The sequence below is a fragment of the Rhinolophus sinicus genome, chromosome 16, assembly GCF_057876585.1.
Source record: "Rhinolophus sinicus isolate RSI-liver-muscle chromosome 16, RSI-T2T, whole genome shotgun sequence".
Lineage (NCBI taxonomy): Eukaryota > Metazoa > Chordata > Mammalia > Chiroptera > Rhinolophidae > Rhinolophus > Rhinolophus sinicus.
The window spans coordinates 20,973,665-20,990,733 of NC_142516.1; the positions used below are offsets into that span (position 1 = coordinate 20,973,665).

Consider the following 17,069-nt stretch of genomic DNA (forward strand, 5'->3'; position numbering starts at 1 on the left):
ACACAGACAAAAAATTTATGATGCTATTCATACTGGACAAGAAATGTATTCTCTGCTTGATAAAGTTTATACTCTCATATTTAGTACATAATAATAAATCCCTGTATTATTTCCAAACATGTTGCATCCAGTCCAGTAAATACGGTCTGGGATACGGTCCGTAAATACGGTCTGTTTTTCTAACAGTCCAGTAAATACGGTCTGGGATACAGAGGCAAGCCTGATTCCTTTAGGCAGTCTTCTGCTAAGGGAAGTCCTGCTTTCAGATGGTGTTAGATTAGCAGTTGAGGCTCAAAATACTGATACGAAGCAAACCGCACTGCAGAGGTAGACAGTGTGGGAAGAGCATCAAACAAAATTGGTTTTAGATCCTGGTTCTACCACCTGCTCGCTGTAGGATAAGCTGCAGGACCTCTCTGAGCCTCAGTTTCCTTAAATGGAATGAGAGAGTATGGTCCTTGGAGTGTCTCTGTGTCAAAGGAGACCAAGGATGTAGCATGCCAAGGGGGTGCCCGGCACGCACGGACTGTTATGGTGGCAGGAGAGGTAATCTGGAAAGGATTGTGGGCCAGCAATCCACCAGGCTACCTCGTGCGTGGTGGTACATTATATTCAAAAGGAAAGGGAACCATGAAAAGGAAAATATTTCACACAGAGGATTTCCCAGATTAACCTCTGCCCGAAACCCCTTTATTCTCTTTTTAAAAGCATGTGAGCAGCTGCAGATTTCAGGCAGGCCCACAGAAGTCAGTGGCTTCTCTCTCTGGGGAGGCCAGTGGGAATGACAGCAACAGCTGCCCCAGGATTTCAACTGGAGAAAGACAGCAGCCGGTTCACATCCAAAAGCACCCGTGTGAAAGTGTGCAGCTGCCTCTGTCTGCCTTGTCCTGGCTCATCCCTTGGGAGGCACTGACATAGTTTCCTGCCCTCTAGTTGTCTTTCAGGGAGATCCGGAAAGCGACAATGAGAGGATTAGCTCCCCGCAAATGTTCTGGATACAGTGAGGAATGGGGACTCAATTCCTGGACATACAGCCTTGGTGTTGAGGCATTTAGTGTGCCTTGATTTTTAACAAGGTTTGATCTGTTATTTGATAGACAAGCTCAAGGGGGGACAACATCCACTAGAAAGCCACATAGTCACATTATGGACCTTTCACTATACGATGGAGGCTTGTGAGCTCTCAGAAACGTCATTTTCTGTGAACTGTTCATCTCTATTCACATCTATTCTAGATTTCTGGAAAAGGTCTGCTGGAACGTCACACTGACATCAGAAGGCATTATGACTTGGTTTCTGGGAACACTCTCCAGGCACTCACTCACCTCCCCGGCTGCCGTCCTCGACTCACTCGGCAGAGACCTTCAGCTTCATGATTAAACCCTCAAATCAGACTCATCATATTAGCTGGAAAAATCTACTCCTTTCCTAGGCTGAGGGGGCTTGGGCCAGCCTTGCATGCTCTTGACATGTACCCAGTGTAAGACTATCGCAGGGGCTCTTGTTCAGGAAGGTTCCTTGACAAACTCCTAACAACCTCCCTTTTGCAAACGTGCCCTTGTGACCTTCAAGAAGCCAGAGAGCAAATTTAGGTACCTACATATCAGTGGCCAGGCGACATGGTTTCCTGCCTTTCTTTGGCACAAGGAACTTCATATCTAGGACACAGTAGAGGACTGAAAATTAAGCCATCCGTTTCTGATGCCCGTCCTCAGCGAGCCCCACCCCTGGCCCGTGTAAATAGGCTTTTAGGGGAAATCACCCTATTATCGGAACCAAAACCTGAGCCCATTTAATATTAAATGATTCTGCTGAGTCTTATGATGAGCTGCCTCAGTTTCCTCTATGTGAATGAGAGGAGACCACATCTATGGGCAAACACTGAAATAAGTAGACAATTATCAGCCTCCTTCCCGATGGGCAGGGGGCTGAGGCACAGCCTCCTTCCCCACTGTCTCACCTTTCCAGAAAAGCAGCAAAGCAACCTCCACCTCTCTCTCTAGGCCCAGTGGGACCCACCCTGCCCTTTCAAATGTCTGTTTGGGTTAAGGTCAAATGTCTAACCCCTGGTAAGTCAGATTTACAAAAGACCTGAGATTGTTTGATGGAGGGAATCTACTACCCAGTTCTTAGTACCTTTCTTGATAAAGTGCTTAAGTCAAAAAATAAAACCATGCATGTTGTGTGTGAACTGAGTGGTAGTCTTCTTACCATCCCCTCCCCCTCCTCTCTTTTCCTCAAGATCGCTTGCTTTCAGAGCTCTATTAGATGACCCAGATGCTATAGCCCTAGAAATAAGACAGAAGGGAGAGGGAGGCAAAAGGTGTTTACAGCTGGTTTTGTTCCTACACACGAGAACTGGAATTCAGTTAAAAATGCTCCCTATCACAAAAGTGCAAAATTGCAATGGTTATGCCCTGCCAAGTCAGAGCAGTTTCAGGACAAACCTGATTTCGATGGGTAGCTGGAAGTTATTGTCCTAATTCACCATTTTTTCACTTTTCAGATTTTATTTTCTCGGGACTCTAGAACTGATTCATGCAAAGTAAATGAGACTTCATAATAGACTTTGCTACTATTCCACCCCCCTGGGGACAAACCTATTCATTACATGTCCAGTGAGATAATGCTGCCATCTGCGAGGAAAAGCCTGTGCTGACTGGGCCACTGAAGTAAGAAATGTTTCAAGTTCATTTCGGGGAAACGGATGGGTTGAAAGCGCGTACCTTCTTAGGTTTCCTTCCTAAAGATAGTTGCTCAGGGACACTCAGAAAAACATCTCATTCATAGCTGCCTGGAAACTTGAGCCATTTTTTCCTGATAGTAATTTCCCTAGTTCATTGAAAGTAGTTTTCCCTTCTTCTGAATACCAGGTGTCAGAAGGAAGAAATCCCAGAACAAAGCATATGGCAGAGAAAGCAGGAGGTTAATGGGAGCTGAAGGCTGCAGGGTGACTCTGGATCCGAAATGGTTTCTGTTACTCTATAAATGGATTCAGCAGGGGAAAAAAAATCACCATTTTATTTTTAAAGCGCTCCTTATGTATTCTTGATATTTAGACTCAGAAAATCTGAAGAATGACTTAAATTTTCTTCACCATGAAGACAAAATTTGTTATTAATTTCAGTAGTGGTGGTAAGTGGGGATGATTTTTTTGTTGTTGTTGTTGGAAACTCTACTTCTTAAGAAATTGGGGAATTGAAAGCAATAGCTCAACTGAAAAATATCCATTCTATATCCAGAGCTGGGGTGGAGAAAATGTTACCATATTTTTCATAGTGTATTTATACAGGCATTTATAATATATTTGTCTGAAGTCTTGGAAAACACGGAGGGGTGTGGCAGGTGAGGGGAACTACTGGAAACAACTGGTGAAGGTAGCACACTAAAGTCTTAAGTGACACCACTATTCTTTCTTAATTTAAGGTCTGGCTCTATGCCAGGACAGAAACTGACTTCAGCTTCCAGTCTGAATTGCAATCTTCGTTTTATCCCTGACAGTTTGCAAATAGCATGGCTTGTGTACCAAGGGACTTGAGCTCTAGAACCGTCTCTACCACTCACTTACCTCGAGCAAGTCACTTACCTGCTCAGTTTAAAAAGGCAGTGCCAGGCACATAATAGGTACTCAATTAAATTTTCCTTCTATAACAGCTTCCTTGAGAGGTAATTCACATACCAGAAAAGTCACTCTTCTAAAGTGTACAATTCAGCAGTTTTTAGTATGTCCACAGGCCTGTGCAACCATCACAACTACTAGTAAGTTTCTGATGAATGAATGAATCAGAAGTTTAAAGGTAACATGACTTTTCAGTGCCAGGCGCTACTCTGAATACTTCTTATGAAACAATTCACGTAATCCCACGATAAGCCTATGAAATTGGTACTATTTTTATCTCCATTTTACAGAAAAGGCAACTGAGATGTGGACCCAGGTCACCCAGCTGCAGAACCTGCATTCTTAACCAGTTTGAAAATTCTATGATTCTGTGAAAAGCATCTGACATAGTGAAGTGCCTTATTTATTACATCATTCATGTTATGAATGAAAACAAAGTATCAACAGCCTCTCCTTTCATATGACAAGTTTGCTGTCCTGGACCCCAAAATGTCTCTTTTCCAGGAAGTAGCAGGAAGACCAGTAGACTGTACGCCCCTTCCTATACGGCTGCAGCTGACTCATTTTTGGGTCCCTAGCACGTGACACTTAGCCGAATCTCAATAAATGATTGACTGGTAAGTAAAGAACAGGCCTGTCATGCATCATACATGGACCACCTAAAAGCCCCATTGAGGTTAGCCAGAAATAAGAGCCAGGTGCCTATGGTGGGTTATTAACTAGATCCAAATCACATAAGCCATCACCAACTGGTACCATAGGCCCCTGGACCTGAAACTAGCGTTGATGCTACAGTTTTGGTTTTGGAGTAGTAAGAATGAATCAGTCTAGATAAACAGGGGAAACATATCCCCCTCTGTACAACAGAAAGAGTAGCATGAAACTATCCAACCTACTCACTATAACTGGAAATCAGATTCAAGCATGTACTTTCAGATATTACAGACTCACAGATTTGGGGGCTTCTGTGAATAGTTGTACATATAAGTGGGTGGGGAAGGGAAAGGTATACAGACATGCTAGTTCAACATCATGCCCAGCCCCAGGCCCACCAGGGGACAAGAAGTGGCCAGCCCAAGGTGGTCCTACTGCAGGAGTTCAGTTCTCCTTCCATCTAAGTCTCTTAACATCTATCACTTTTCCATTGCTATAGCCAAATGCTGTGATACAGCTTCAAAAAAATGAAAGTCCTGATGGCAGTAAATAGCACAAAACAGGCAGAGGATAATGGAAATAAAGAATTACAGTAATGTATATTCATGTTAAAAAAAAAAAAAAAAAAAAGACCTTTCCCCCTCTCCCACTTGCTTTGCACATGTAGCTCCCCAAGAATAAATAAAAAAAAGCTATTCTCCTACTTGACAGAAGGCCATATGCGATCTGCTTTCATAGCTCAGGGTCCATATGAAATCAGCTGGAAACTCAGCTGGAAGGCTGGAGTGGCTAAACAGGGGGCTGGCTCCTTTGTTTCTAAGGCAGGCCACCAAGCCAAACACAAACAGCTCAAGTTAAAAGCAGGCCTACCCCCTGGACTCGGCAAAGAAACTCACGGCTAGCCAGATTGTGCAATGCAAGACTGCCAGTGTCCCCTTGATCTGCAGTATTTACTAACTAAATAAGTTTCCATCCTGCTGTTTTCAGGATGACCCACTTAGACAGTGACCCCATTTCCACGGAGTTTCTGAGGTTTCCTGGCAGCCCCTTGCTCCTAGGCAAAAGTCCCAGGGGACAAGGAAGCCTCTGCCTGACACTGGCATGGCACGAGAAGAAAAAAGTCCAGCAGCCAGAAGACTCAGGAATCATTATTTCTCCTTTCAGAATTGTTTCCTGATTTCTTTTTTTCTTTCCCATCAAATGTCACCAATCTAGATCCCCACATTTATGATAGGACAAAATGTAATGGTCAAGAGTGAAGGTAAACACTAGCAAAAAATCTTTGCCAGAAGCAGCTAAAGGATGTGGCCAGGCCACCCAGGTCACCATGCAAGATGTAAATATTGGATAGTAACCTAGATACATACCCAAAAGAACTGAAAGCCAGGCCCAAACAGATACTCGCACCTTAATGTTCATGGCAGCACTACTCATAACAGCCAAAAGGTAGGAAAAAAACAAATGTCCACTGAGGGATGAATGGAGAAACAAAATGTGGTACACACATGCACACAGAGGACTATTATTCAGCCATGAAAAATTAAATTCTGATACATGCTACAATATGGATGAACTTTGAAAACATTAGGCTACATGAAAAAAGAAATTAAAAGGACAAATATTAGTTGTCTAATATTTGTATAATTGTTAGTATAATTATATTAGTATATTAATGTTATCAAATGTTAGTATAATTCTGTTTGAGATGATGAAAAAGTTCTGGAAATAGATAGTCATGGTTGAGTAACATTGTAAGTGTACTTAATATTACTGAAGTTTGCACTTAAAAATGGTTCAAATGTGAAAATTTGTTGTGTATATTTTACCATAATAAAAAATTCGACAGTAAGCCTCTTAGAGGCTGAGATCCTGTCTTAGTCATCTTTGCAGCTCCAGCACAGAGGGGCAACTTCACAAAAGTCTGCCTAACTGACCACTTACACAGTAGAAAGGTTGTAGAGTGAATGCTTTTATCAGTTTGCAATGCCCCTCACATCAGGCATACCTGGAGTCCTGAGATCCAAACCACATTAGAGTTATCATTCCAAGAACTCACAAAATGATCTCATCTGCAGAAGGAAAAAGTCATCCAGCTATATTTTTCTAGAAGCTTCATGTCCATGAACCTAGAAAAGTTTCATATAGATTTTGTTTCTCTTGCTACATCAGCTGAACATTGGCATTATAACCCAGGTCATAATCAGAAACATTAAAACCACCCCAGATACACACCTATCTGGCATAGCAAGATAGAGACAGCTTTGGACAAGTCTTCAAAGTCACTAGTATTTTACAGAGACTTGAAGGGTCTATGAGGCAATTTTTAAAAAAACCATCCACTAATGCATAAGGATGAAATGTATTCAGCAAATATTTGTTGAACACCTAATCCATGCTAGGTATCCACCATTCTGGGATGCAGTGTTTAGTGGATTTTCTCAGATTCTAAAGTTGTGAAAATGAATTCAATCTGAACAGCTTATCCATTCCTGAAAATCATTCATAACCAGAGGACATATTACCCTAATAATATTCTGTGTCTGTTTTTTTTTTAAAAAAAGCACTATGCTAACACTTCTTTCATTTATCCCACCATTTGCTATAGTAAACCCCACAGCTCTTTTTGCAAAAGAGTGAGAACACAAAGACATGGGAAGACAAAGAGCCTCGGGTTTACGGCTACCTTGTGCAAGATGAGTAGGGCCTCCAGGAGCCTTGTTCTTGGAAATGACTTGTTTTTTCTATGTGGTCGTTAGTAACTGAACTGGAAAATAGTTCATCTTCTCATTGACCCCATCATCTTTAAATTACTCTTTCCTGAGGACCTACCCTGTGCCAGACATTTTGGTATCAGAAATGCAAAACTGCAGATGACATTTGTGGACCTCAGCCTGGTTCAGAAGAGAAGATTCAAAACAGAAACATCTAACAATGCAGCAAGTGCAATCGTAACCAGGGTTCTTGACGCAGGCACTATTGAGTTTGGCTCAGTTATTCTTTGTTGGGGGCTGTCCTGTGCATTGCAGGATATTTAGCAACATCTCTGATCTCTACCAACTAGAGTCCAGTAGCACCTAGTTATCAAGATAATCACAGATGTCTCCCAACATCGCCAAATATCCCCTTGGGAACAAAATAGCCTCCAGTTGAGAACTGTTAGTAAAGACACAAGATATCATGAGAGCACAGAAGAGAGATTCTTAAGCCAGAGAGGCACAGTTAATGAATGCTTCTGAACCTGCCATCTGAACTGAGTCTTCAAGGATCAGTACGAGTAAACCAGAGAGGGATTCCAGGCAGAGGAGAGGACAACATGTGATAAAACAGGGTGGTGTAACATGCCTGGTGTAGGCTCCAAACTACAAACAGGTTGGTGATGTTACTGACAGAACACAAGACAGCCATAGGCTGGAGAGTTAGGCAGAGGCCAGGTCACAAATGCCACGGTTTGGAATCTAAACGTTATTCGGGAGGTAATCACTCTTTACATGATGAGATCAACTATGCCAGTCCTTAACCTTCATGAATTCTCATCAAACGTTCCTAATAATATTTCTACTCAAGACAATATTTCTGCTCAGCAATGCTAATCAGTGCTGAATTTTCAGTCAATTTCCAATCTCTAGTATCTTTTTTATTTGTGTGTGTGTGTGTGTCCTTTTTTCCTCAGATGCCAGGTTCCCTACTCATTGATAGGTACAGGACCAGTTTTCCTCATGTTCCCTCAAGCTAACTTAGTAGAGACCCACAGTCACTCAATTTGCACTGTTCTCCAAAAATATTACATCTCACATCCACTAGATAGTTGTCACATCACAAGCCAAAAAAAATCCAATCCATCCATCCATCCTGAAAACTTTTGCTTGTCTGGAAGGTTACCTTAGAATAGATATTATAAAGATGATTAAAACAACAACACTGGCTACATAGCCTGAATGTCCCAGTGGAGGACATATGTTGTCTTCATCTCTCTGGCGTACGTGCCCCTTGATCTCCCTTAATCAATGCTGCTACTATCTCCTTCTCCCCTGTGGTCTAGAGGAGCAAACACTCCTTCAGCTCCGCAGAAATGAGCATGGGACCTAAGCCTGGCCAATCAGAACACTGCACCGCACCACCTGCCACCTTGGGGCCCAATTAGAGCCAAGGAGACTCCAGTCTGAGACTTTGGTTAGAACTGTAAGGAATTGAGAAAATGGGTTAAAAGCCTGGAGCTGCTGTCAATCATCTTGATCCCGCAAGAAAAAAAAGCCTACCCAGAATGAAGCCAGCATAAAGGAAAACAGAGCTGAACGGGGAAAGAGAGACCTTGAGGATGTCATTTGAAGCCCTGGATTCTGCTGTGCCTGAAACCTGTCCATGTACCTTTTGGTGATTTGAGCCATTAAATTCCCCTTCCTAAACAAGTCCTTGCTTATGCAGTCCTTGCTTTTAGCAGAATGTCACTTCCCTTAAAACTACCCAAAACTAAATTTACATAAAAATACAAACCTAAACTGCAAAAAAAATTAATTTTAATTTTTAGTACATAATTTTGACTACAGTATTTATGACAAATTTATTTGGTTATAAATGGTATAATACGTTATGCCATTTTAATCCACTAGTTACAATAATGAAGAAACAACTAATCGCATAGTACAATTTTCCCATTTATAACTCTTGGAGGAAAGAATCAAGAAATCAGACCTTGTTTCTAACATCCCACTCAACCTCATGCATGGAAAGTGTCAGACACTGCTGTGTTATTTATTACAAAATGTTTTGGCTCTATCTGCAAAAGTAAAATCAACTGATAACCAAACATGCCAATAGAAATTCTGAACAAAATATAATGTTTGGGATAATTGAATCTTTCTGTATCTTGACTGTGGGAATGGACCCTCAACTGTATGTATTTATCCAAACTCAGGAAGAGTGAGTTTTACTGTGTGTAAATAAAAAGTGAATAAATCTTAAACATGGGTTTAAAAAAAAAACTCTCTCTCACACACGCACACGCACACACCACAACCACAGAAAACCATATGGGATTAGAAAAGCAACACAAATGATCACACACATTACAAATCAGCACACGCAAATGTGAAAGGGTTCTGAAACTAAAGTCACGTCTCTTGAATTAAGGGGATTTTTTTTTAACAGTATGTATTGACCATGAACAATACCTGATCTTTGTGAACTTGAAAAAGTTCAAGGGTGCAGCGCCACGCTTCCTTTTGCTACTTCACTATCACTATGGTGCTATAGACAGGGATACACAGTATCTCCCGCCACTCCTTGACTTGGCCTAATAGAAGTTCACAAAGACCGAAACTGCCCTCAGACCCCTGCAGGCGACAGAATTCCCGGACAGAAATGGATCTGAAAGGGAGTTCATATAATAGTTTTCAAACCCTAAGAAGGATATTCTTCTGCTTTACAAACCCTATGCCTACCTACCTTGCCAACATGTTCATGATCAGGGGCAAATAATCCAACCAGATTTTACAGCATGACATGTATACCTGTCACATATTCCACAGTTTATATGCCTAGTTTCCCCACAATGCACCTAAAATCATTACCAACTGGTTTAGAAATAATTATAGCATTAAATCATCAGGTAAAAATCCCAGAGAACATTTCTACTTAAGCTCTGCCTCTCTGAGAAGCAAAGGGCTATCTATATAAATTGAAGGTCCTAAGGTATTTCAGTGATTATTAGGGAGAGATAAATAATTTACTGCAAAATTGGAAGTTGAAACAAAATAGCATTTTTATAGCCTTAGAACTATTCTGCTTTAGCTTTCTCAAAGAGAAGTTGGCCACTGAAACACACCTTTAGCTACTCAGAAGTTCCAGAGCCTGAAATGTCAGGGATGTGTTTTTTCTTTCTGGGCGACACCAATGCCTCTGTTCTATAAAGGTAATTTCCCTAAAGAATAATGGGAAACGTGCCTGCATGAGGTCGAGGCACGAAAGGTGAAAGTTCCCTGGGTGGCACACAGCAGAACAAGGTCAGAAACGAAGGAGACCTACCGTGAAGAGAGAGAACAGCATCCAGGTGGCAATCATGACCTAAGGCTCCCTTGGTGACAACCTGATCTTGAGAACCAGCTGCTCTGAATGCGTCGCCCAGGTTTCCCTTTCCTTGGTAGGACATCCGATGTAAGGACACAGCCCTCTGCCAGGTCACAGCGTTGCAGGGGAAGTGGGACTGAGCTAGCATCCCGTGTGCGCATGTACCTGGCGGACGCTGCCCTAGGAAGCACAGCCTGCAACGTGAACCGGCTGGACTGCTCCAATTCAAAGGTACACTTTGGAACCACGTTAGAGCCTTCAAGGGCAAATGAAACAGGACTCGAGTGTATTTATTGTTACACAGCTACTAATTATCAGATTACATTTTATCAGATCAATTATGATCCAACAAATGCTAGCAGTTAGTTGAATTCAAATGTAATGTGATAACAAGTCCTAAAGAAGTGGTGGGGTAGTTTTTGTTTTTGTTTTGTTTTGTTTTTTTAAGTTATGATGACTTACCTTATAATACAAAGGCCAGAAAGTGACCTTCAAGAACTTTTTTCCCTTCAGTAAAGCCGCTGGCTCTTCACAATAAGGAGAGTCACTGGACACTGTGTTTACAGTAAAGACAAGTAACTCTATTGGTTCAAACAAAGGCACCTTTACAGAGAGAGGAAGAAAACCTGTTTAGCAAAGAGGCAGGTGCAAAAAGGGACAAGCATTTCGTGAAAAGTGATACGAAATGAAGTCAAGGCACAGATGCTCCTGTTAATAGAACAAGAATATGATTCTTGCCTCCGAAGACACAAAAGTCAAAATCTGACTTTTACTAAAAATTGCATTAAGGAGGATTTTTTTAAAGTGTTGTCCTGTGTTTAAAAGATTTGGGGGAAAGACATGGGAAACTGCGTTCTTGGCATCAGTTAGGAGGGCTGGCTCCCTCCTTTTAAGGCCAAGGGGCAGCACCATGACCTCACCCACTGGCCACTAAATCCACCAGTATTTATCTCTCGGTCAGGATGTGCTGTGTCGGTGCCATATTCTTCAACAGAGGTCTTTTCTCAAATGCTTTTTCCATGCTTTATATTAACTGTAGGGACCATTTTCATTCTTCTTCTAAAAATGCTATCAGACATATCTGGTCTTGACTTCAGCGCCAATTTCAATAAGTGAAATTAAAGGAGGCAGTTCTTTGAAATATACGCACATGCTCGTCTTCTACGAATAATCTAACTCCCCTTTCTCCCCTGGTTTCCATGTCAGCCTGACCGAAGCCTTCTCTCCATTGCTCACTGCTCTCCAGCACAAATCCGTCCCTGCCTCATGGCCTTGGCACTCGCTGTCCCCTCTCCCCTGAATGTTTTCTCTCGCTCAGCTCTGTCCTACAGAACTTTTCTGTGACAATAAAACTGTTCCATGTCTGTGCTGTCCAATATGGTAGCCAGTGGCCATATGTTGGCTATTGGCTGCTTGAAATGTGGCTACTGAGACTGAGGAACGGATTTTTCAGTGTTATTTAATTAATTTAAATAGCTACACGTGGCCAGTGGCTATGAGATTTTCACCATTCAGGCCTCAGCACAAATGCTGTCTCCTCGGGGAGGTCCACCTCATGACCTCATCTACATAAGTAGCCTCTTCCCGCCACACTCCCCTCTCTTCCCTTCTCAGCGCTTACTACCACCTGAAATGATTGTGCCTTTGTTTGTTTCGTATTGTTTGTAAGGTCCCCAAGGACAAAAATCTCATCTCTTTTATTCCTTGTTATCTCCCAAGTACCCAGAACAGTGCCTGACATTGAGCAGATACTCAGCCAATATTTGAGTCAATCAATGAAATGAATCAATTCACCTGGCAGAGGTGCTTCCATGATGGTTGAAAAAAGAGACGAATGAATCATGAATTGCTTTTATCAGAACTCTGACCCATGGAACCACATTCCACAGACCATCCATTGCATCCAGCTCTGCATTTAAATGGTACGGAGGTGAAGGAGCCTCCAAACCAGAATCCCAAGGTTGGAGGCTTGGAGGCCTTGCAACCCTCTAAAGACGACATGAAGCTCCTCTCACAGACGGGAGGGCTGCCTCTGAACAAATGGCTGCAACCTTGAAGACTCACAAGATTAGTGGCAGCCCTAGCAGGTACTGGGTATAGAGCAGTGATGAAGACAGAAAGGACCCCTTCCCCCACACTCTTTGGGTGCTCACCTCTTCCTGGAAGCGATGAACACAACAATAGTATTAAGATGATGCATTAGCTCTGGGACTGTGAGGGGGGCTTGTGCTGGTGCTATGAGAACACAGAAGGGGACACCTCACTCAGCCTGGGTGGTCAGGGAGGAAGAGTTAACTAGGCTGAATCTTGAAGGGAGATAGAGTAAGGGCTGTCATGGTGGTGGGGGTTGGGTGTTAGGAATAACGGAGCTAGGGAATGGCTATTCCAGGCAGGAACACTAGCCAAAACAAAGACAGGCATGAAATGGCAAACTGTTTACAGAGAACGGCAAGTACCTTGGTTTGCCTGGAGTGTAAAGAGTGAGGTCTAAGAGACAAGAAGTACGGCTAAAGAAATGGGTGGAGGGTGTAATCACAGATCATATAGGCCTTGAGTGCCAAGGATATAGGGTTTTATTCTTACAGCAATGAGCGAGAGGTTTTAAGAATAAGGATGAAATGGCTCTCTGCTTTTTAATGATCTTTATGATCCTGAGGATGTACGGGTGGTGAAGAAACAGAAAAGGGAGTAACACTTGAGACAAATACACTATGTAGGACAGGGATGGAAACTAATGCCTATGTGTCCAGAAACCTGAGGGGGTGAGCTGGGCCAAAAGGGCCATGGCTGCCAAAGACAGGCTGATGCGTCACATTATTTGGACTGACTTTACAACCTAATGTCTGTGTGTTCACGCCACACATGCATGCATGCACGCACACCCACCTGTGGGGCCATGGGCCCAATGCCCTCGGTACCACAGTGACAATCAGCCACAACAAGAAATGCCATCTTGGAAAGTCAGGAAAGGTTGGCAAGTCATTCTCTGCAGCTTTTCAAGAAACTGTCTCTAATGGGTTTGGTCAAGAATACTTGCTTTCGATTCAAACCCAGTAAACATTTATGTAGCACCTACTGTAGACTAGCTTCTCTCACAAATATAATCTCTTTCAATAATTACAATAATAAACACATCTCTTAGCAAGATTAAAGATCCTTTATAATGCCCACATATCGGTCTATAGATTGTTTTCCCTTTTGATTGATATTTTAATTATTTTTTTGTCTTCATTAGGTAAAAATGCACACAGCATGCACTAGTGGAGTCAAACGGTTGTTTAAAAATCAAATGGCTGTTTAAGGGTTAAATTGTCGACCAGTTGTCCCACTCCTTCCCATTCTTTAGTCTTACGTCACTTTACACTCCTTTTAGTTATTTCTTATGGTGTTTCCCACAATTTTCTAAATAAGATGTTTAAGTTACTTTTTATTCATCAGTTTTACACGTTATCCATTGACTTCCTCCTTTGCTTGTTCTCCCAATATTTCATTTACTTCCCAAATTTTGGCTCATTATTCTTCAGTTTACATTATTAGGATAATATAAATTTTGTACAATGTTGACCTAAGAAGTACATTATGATTACATTTGCTTGTCTACTTTTGTTCTTCTCTGGAATGAACAATTACCTCATTTTCCCTAATTCTTAGTTTTCTATGTGCATATTGCTAACTCTTCCCACAATTCCACAAGGTCTGTAAAACCTCCCAATAGCATTTTCTAAACAGTTGAATTGATCAGAAAATCTATCAGTTCCATGGTGTCCCACACCCCTTGCCTTCCTGCTCGTCTTGCTGGGTTGATGGCTAGACTGCACTTTGCACTCTCCTGAGCTGGGACCCCTGGTTTTCTGCATGCTTCCCCTTTTTAAATTTACTCCCTCGTTTTGCTGAAGCATATCTTCTAGTGCCTTTCTTTTTCCTTTCCCCACACTTTCTTTAATTTTAATTACTATTTTCACTAAAGTCCTATAGGCACTCAATTTAAAGTACCTAAGAGTTCCTTAAGAGGGGTTGGAATCCCTTAATTCCAACCCCTTACCCTACGTCTCTCCCATCCTTCCTCCCAAGAAGTAAGCACTTTAGCCTGTTTCAGGTGACTTTTGGTAACAATTTTATATTGCTTCTTTGGTAACAATTTTATATTGCTTCTTTGTGATTTTTTTTAAGTCATTGGCACTATTTATATTGACTTCCCAATATGGAAAATGAGGATTTCATGACTTTTTTTTTCCTATCTATGCCCTCACCACACGTGTACCTTTCCCATGTCCCTATCCTTCCAATACAATTATACTGAAACTTTATTATAATTACATAACACTACTTTCAGGTAAGCCGTGTGGTAAACTATTACTTTTCCTTTTCTAAACATCTTACTATTTTCTCCAAAGTTAATAACAGTCCTTTCCTGCCCCCTTTACTTAGTAATTTATACACTTTCACTAATCCACGCTAAAATTTTGACCATATCACTAAATCTCTTCTCCCAACACTGAGATGCATCAAATATTCTATCAATTCCACCCTGGGAAAGCACTCACTTCCTGAGCCTTCTGACGCACTTTGGGAGCACAACTGTCATGCTGGGATTTCCCACTGTCACATCTAGAAATTTCCTTTGCCTCTTTCATGCCAGATCTTCTGTTTTCTTTATCACTTGTAGTTTTCTATCCTGGTTGACTCCTTTATTTCAGTGGACTACCTCCTCCAGTTGCTTCCTGAAAACCTATATATCTGAAAAGTTCATTATTCTGCTCTCACACTTGATTAAGAGTTGGCTGGATATAAAGTTCTAGCTTTAAAATCATTTTCCTCTGGACTATTGAAGGCATTGCCCCACTGCCTTCCAGCTGCTAGTATTGCTATTGAGAAGTCAAAACCCATTTGATTCCTGATCTTTACAGTTGATCTATTCCCCCCCACACACACACCCTGGAAGCTCATGGGATCTTATCTTTGCCACCAATAAAGTTATTAAATAAAACTTTGGAAGATAGAAAGCAGACACACAAGTAGAAAAAAACACCCAACTTTTCAGACCCTAAAAAAAAACACAAAACAGGATCAAGTTGTCAGTGGGGAAGGCTAAGAGCCAATCAATTCATATAAAAGACTCAGGAATGTTTTGATAGTCTATAAATAGACCAATCATCCTTATTTTAGCCATATACGCTTCAGCTTGGTGCCAAACATTTTGTTCCTGTTGTCTCCTGTCCTATTATCCTTGTGCTTGTGAATTTATGCCATTTAAAAAACGCTCATAAGTGAAATAAGCCAGACACAGAAGGACAAATACCATCAGATTCCACTTATATGAGGTACCTGGAGTTTGTCAGGGGCTGTGGGGAGGGAAGAGAGGGGAGGTAGTGTTTAACGGGTACAGAGTTTCAGTTTGAGAAAATGAAAAAGTTCTGGAGATGGATGATGGTGATGGTGATGGTTGGGCAACAATGTAAATGTACTTAACATTATTAAACTTGTACACTTTAAAATGGTTAAAATGGTAAATTTTATGTTACGTATATTTCATCACAATAAAACAAAGACAAACCACCTTTTATATCACTTAAATGGGGTTTTGTTTGGCAGGAAGCAAAAGTAGACGCATGTGTTCCATTCACTATCTTTATGCCGACATCTTTTGTAGATAATATATCTTTTTCTTCAATTCTGTTCTTTCAGCCAAACCAATAGTTCTAAACCTTGGGGTATATAAGAATTACTATAAAGGGCTGCAGACACAAAACCACATGTTGTTTTTATGTACTATACTAAATAGGTCATTTCAAGGGTGATTTTTACAACACCAGTTTCTACCTCATACATACACTGCGTTAGGGCCTGACCTCCCTCGTTACAATGCTACTGTCTGAAATACCTTGGGCTCTCCTAACAAACATATAAAACTAAGAACCAGAAGTGATATTCTGGACCAGAACACAGGTTCCTCTCTTGACTCCACATACAAAGAAGGTTATGGTTAGTGATGAAGGGCTTCAACTATCAAATGAAAGACAGGTGGAGGAACTGGAGCCATATTTAGCCTGGTGAAGACAGTTGGGCTGAGGGGTATGGTGTGAGCATGAACACATTCCTTCAAATCTCTAATATCTGAAGGGCTGTCACAGGAAAGAGGAATTGCACAGAGTCTGTGGAAACCCCCAACAAAGATGCAGCTCAAGAAGAAAAGCCAATGTGAGAGATTCCACTTCAGTCTAAGAAAGAATTTCCTGTCACTTGGGCACTGCCAGGATATCGACCGGGCTGCCACTGAAAAACGGGGTCCTAGTTACTGACAGAAAGACCACTTGGGAAAAGGTGCCAGGACTTGGACGAGCTTACTTTTAAGAGCTCTTTCAGTCCTGGGATTGTCTGTGAAAAAGTTCATGTCCACAGAACATTAGCCCCAACAGTAAACAAAATACTGTGCCCTGCCAAGCCAGAGAGTAAATGTGGTAGGTTCTATTTTAAGAACATAATCCACTAAGAAAAAGAGGCTCCTAAAAAAAGAAATACCTTATTATAGGCAATGTGCAAGCCATGATTCTAGCCCCACCCCTGCCTTTCCAAAGTTTCTCTTTTTAACAATGTGAATTCCAAAACACAAGTGACCATAATTCTCAATGCAGGGCTCTGGTGTGAGTTGTGAACATTTTCTCCCTAAAAAGAACTATCTTTGGATTCATTACTTTTTCATCAAGAGGAAAACCTTCAACTTGCACTAATTTAA

At 41.5% G+C, this 17,069-nt stretch overlaps 1 protein-coding gene across 12 annotated transcripts in view; it reads right to left on the reverse strand.

Annotated features, from left to right (window-relative positions):
- Positions 1-17,069, reverse strand: part of PALM2AKAP2 (PALM2 and AKAP2 fusion) — a 416,415-nt gene that overhangs the window by 57,002 nt on the left and 342,344 nt on the right. Inside the window, exon 1 of one of the 12 annotated variants that reach the window (XM_074330817.2) lies at positions 10,295-10,422. The exons of the other annotated variants lie outside the window; for them this stretch is intronic. Coding sequence (XP_074186918.2) covers positions 10,295-10,330 — 36 coding nt within the window. The 5' untranslated portion in view covers positions 10,331-10,422. Of the gene's footprint in view, positions 1-10,294; positions 10,423-17,069 lie in introns of those variants that run through there. 12 annotated transcript variants of the gene reach the window in all.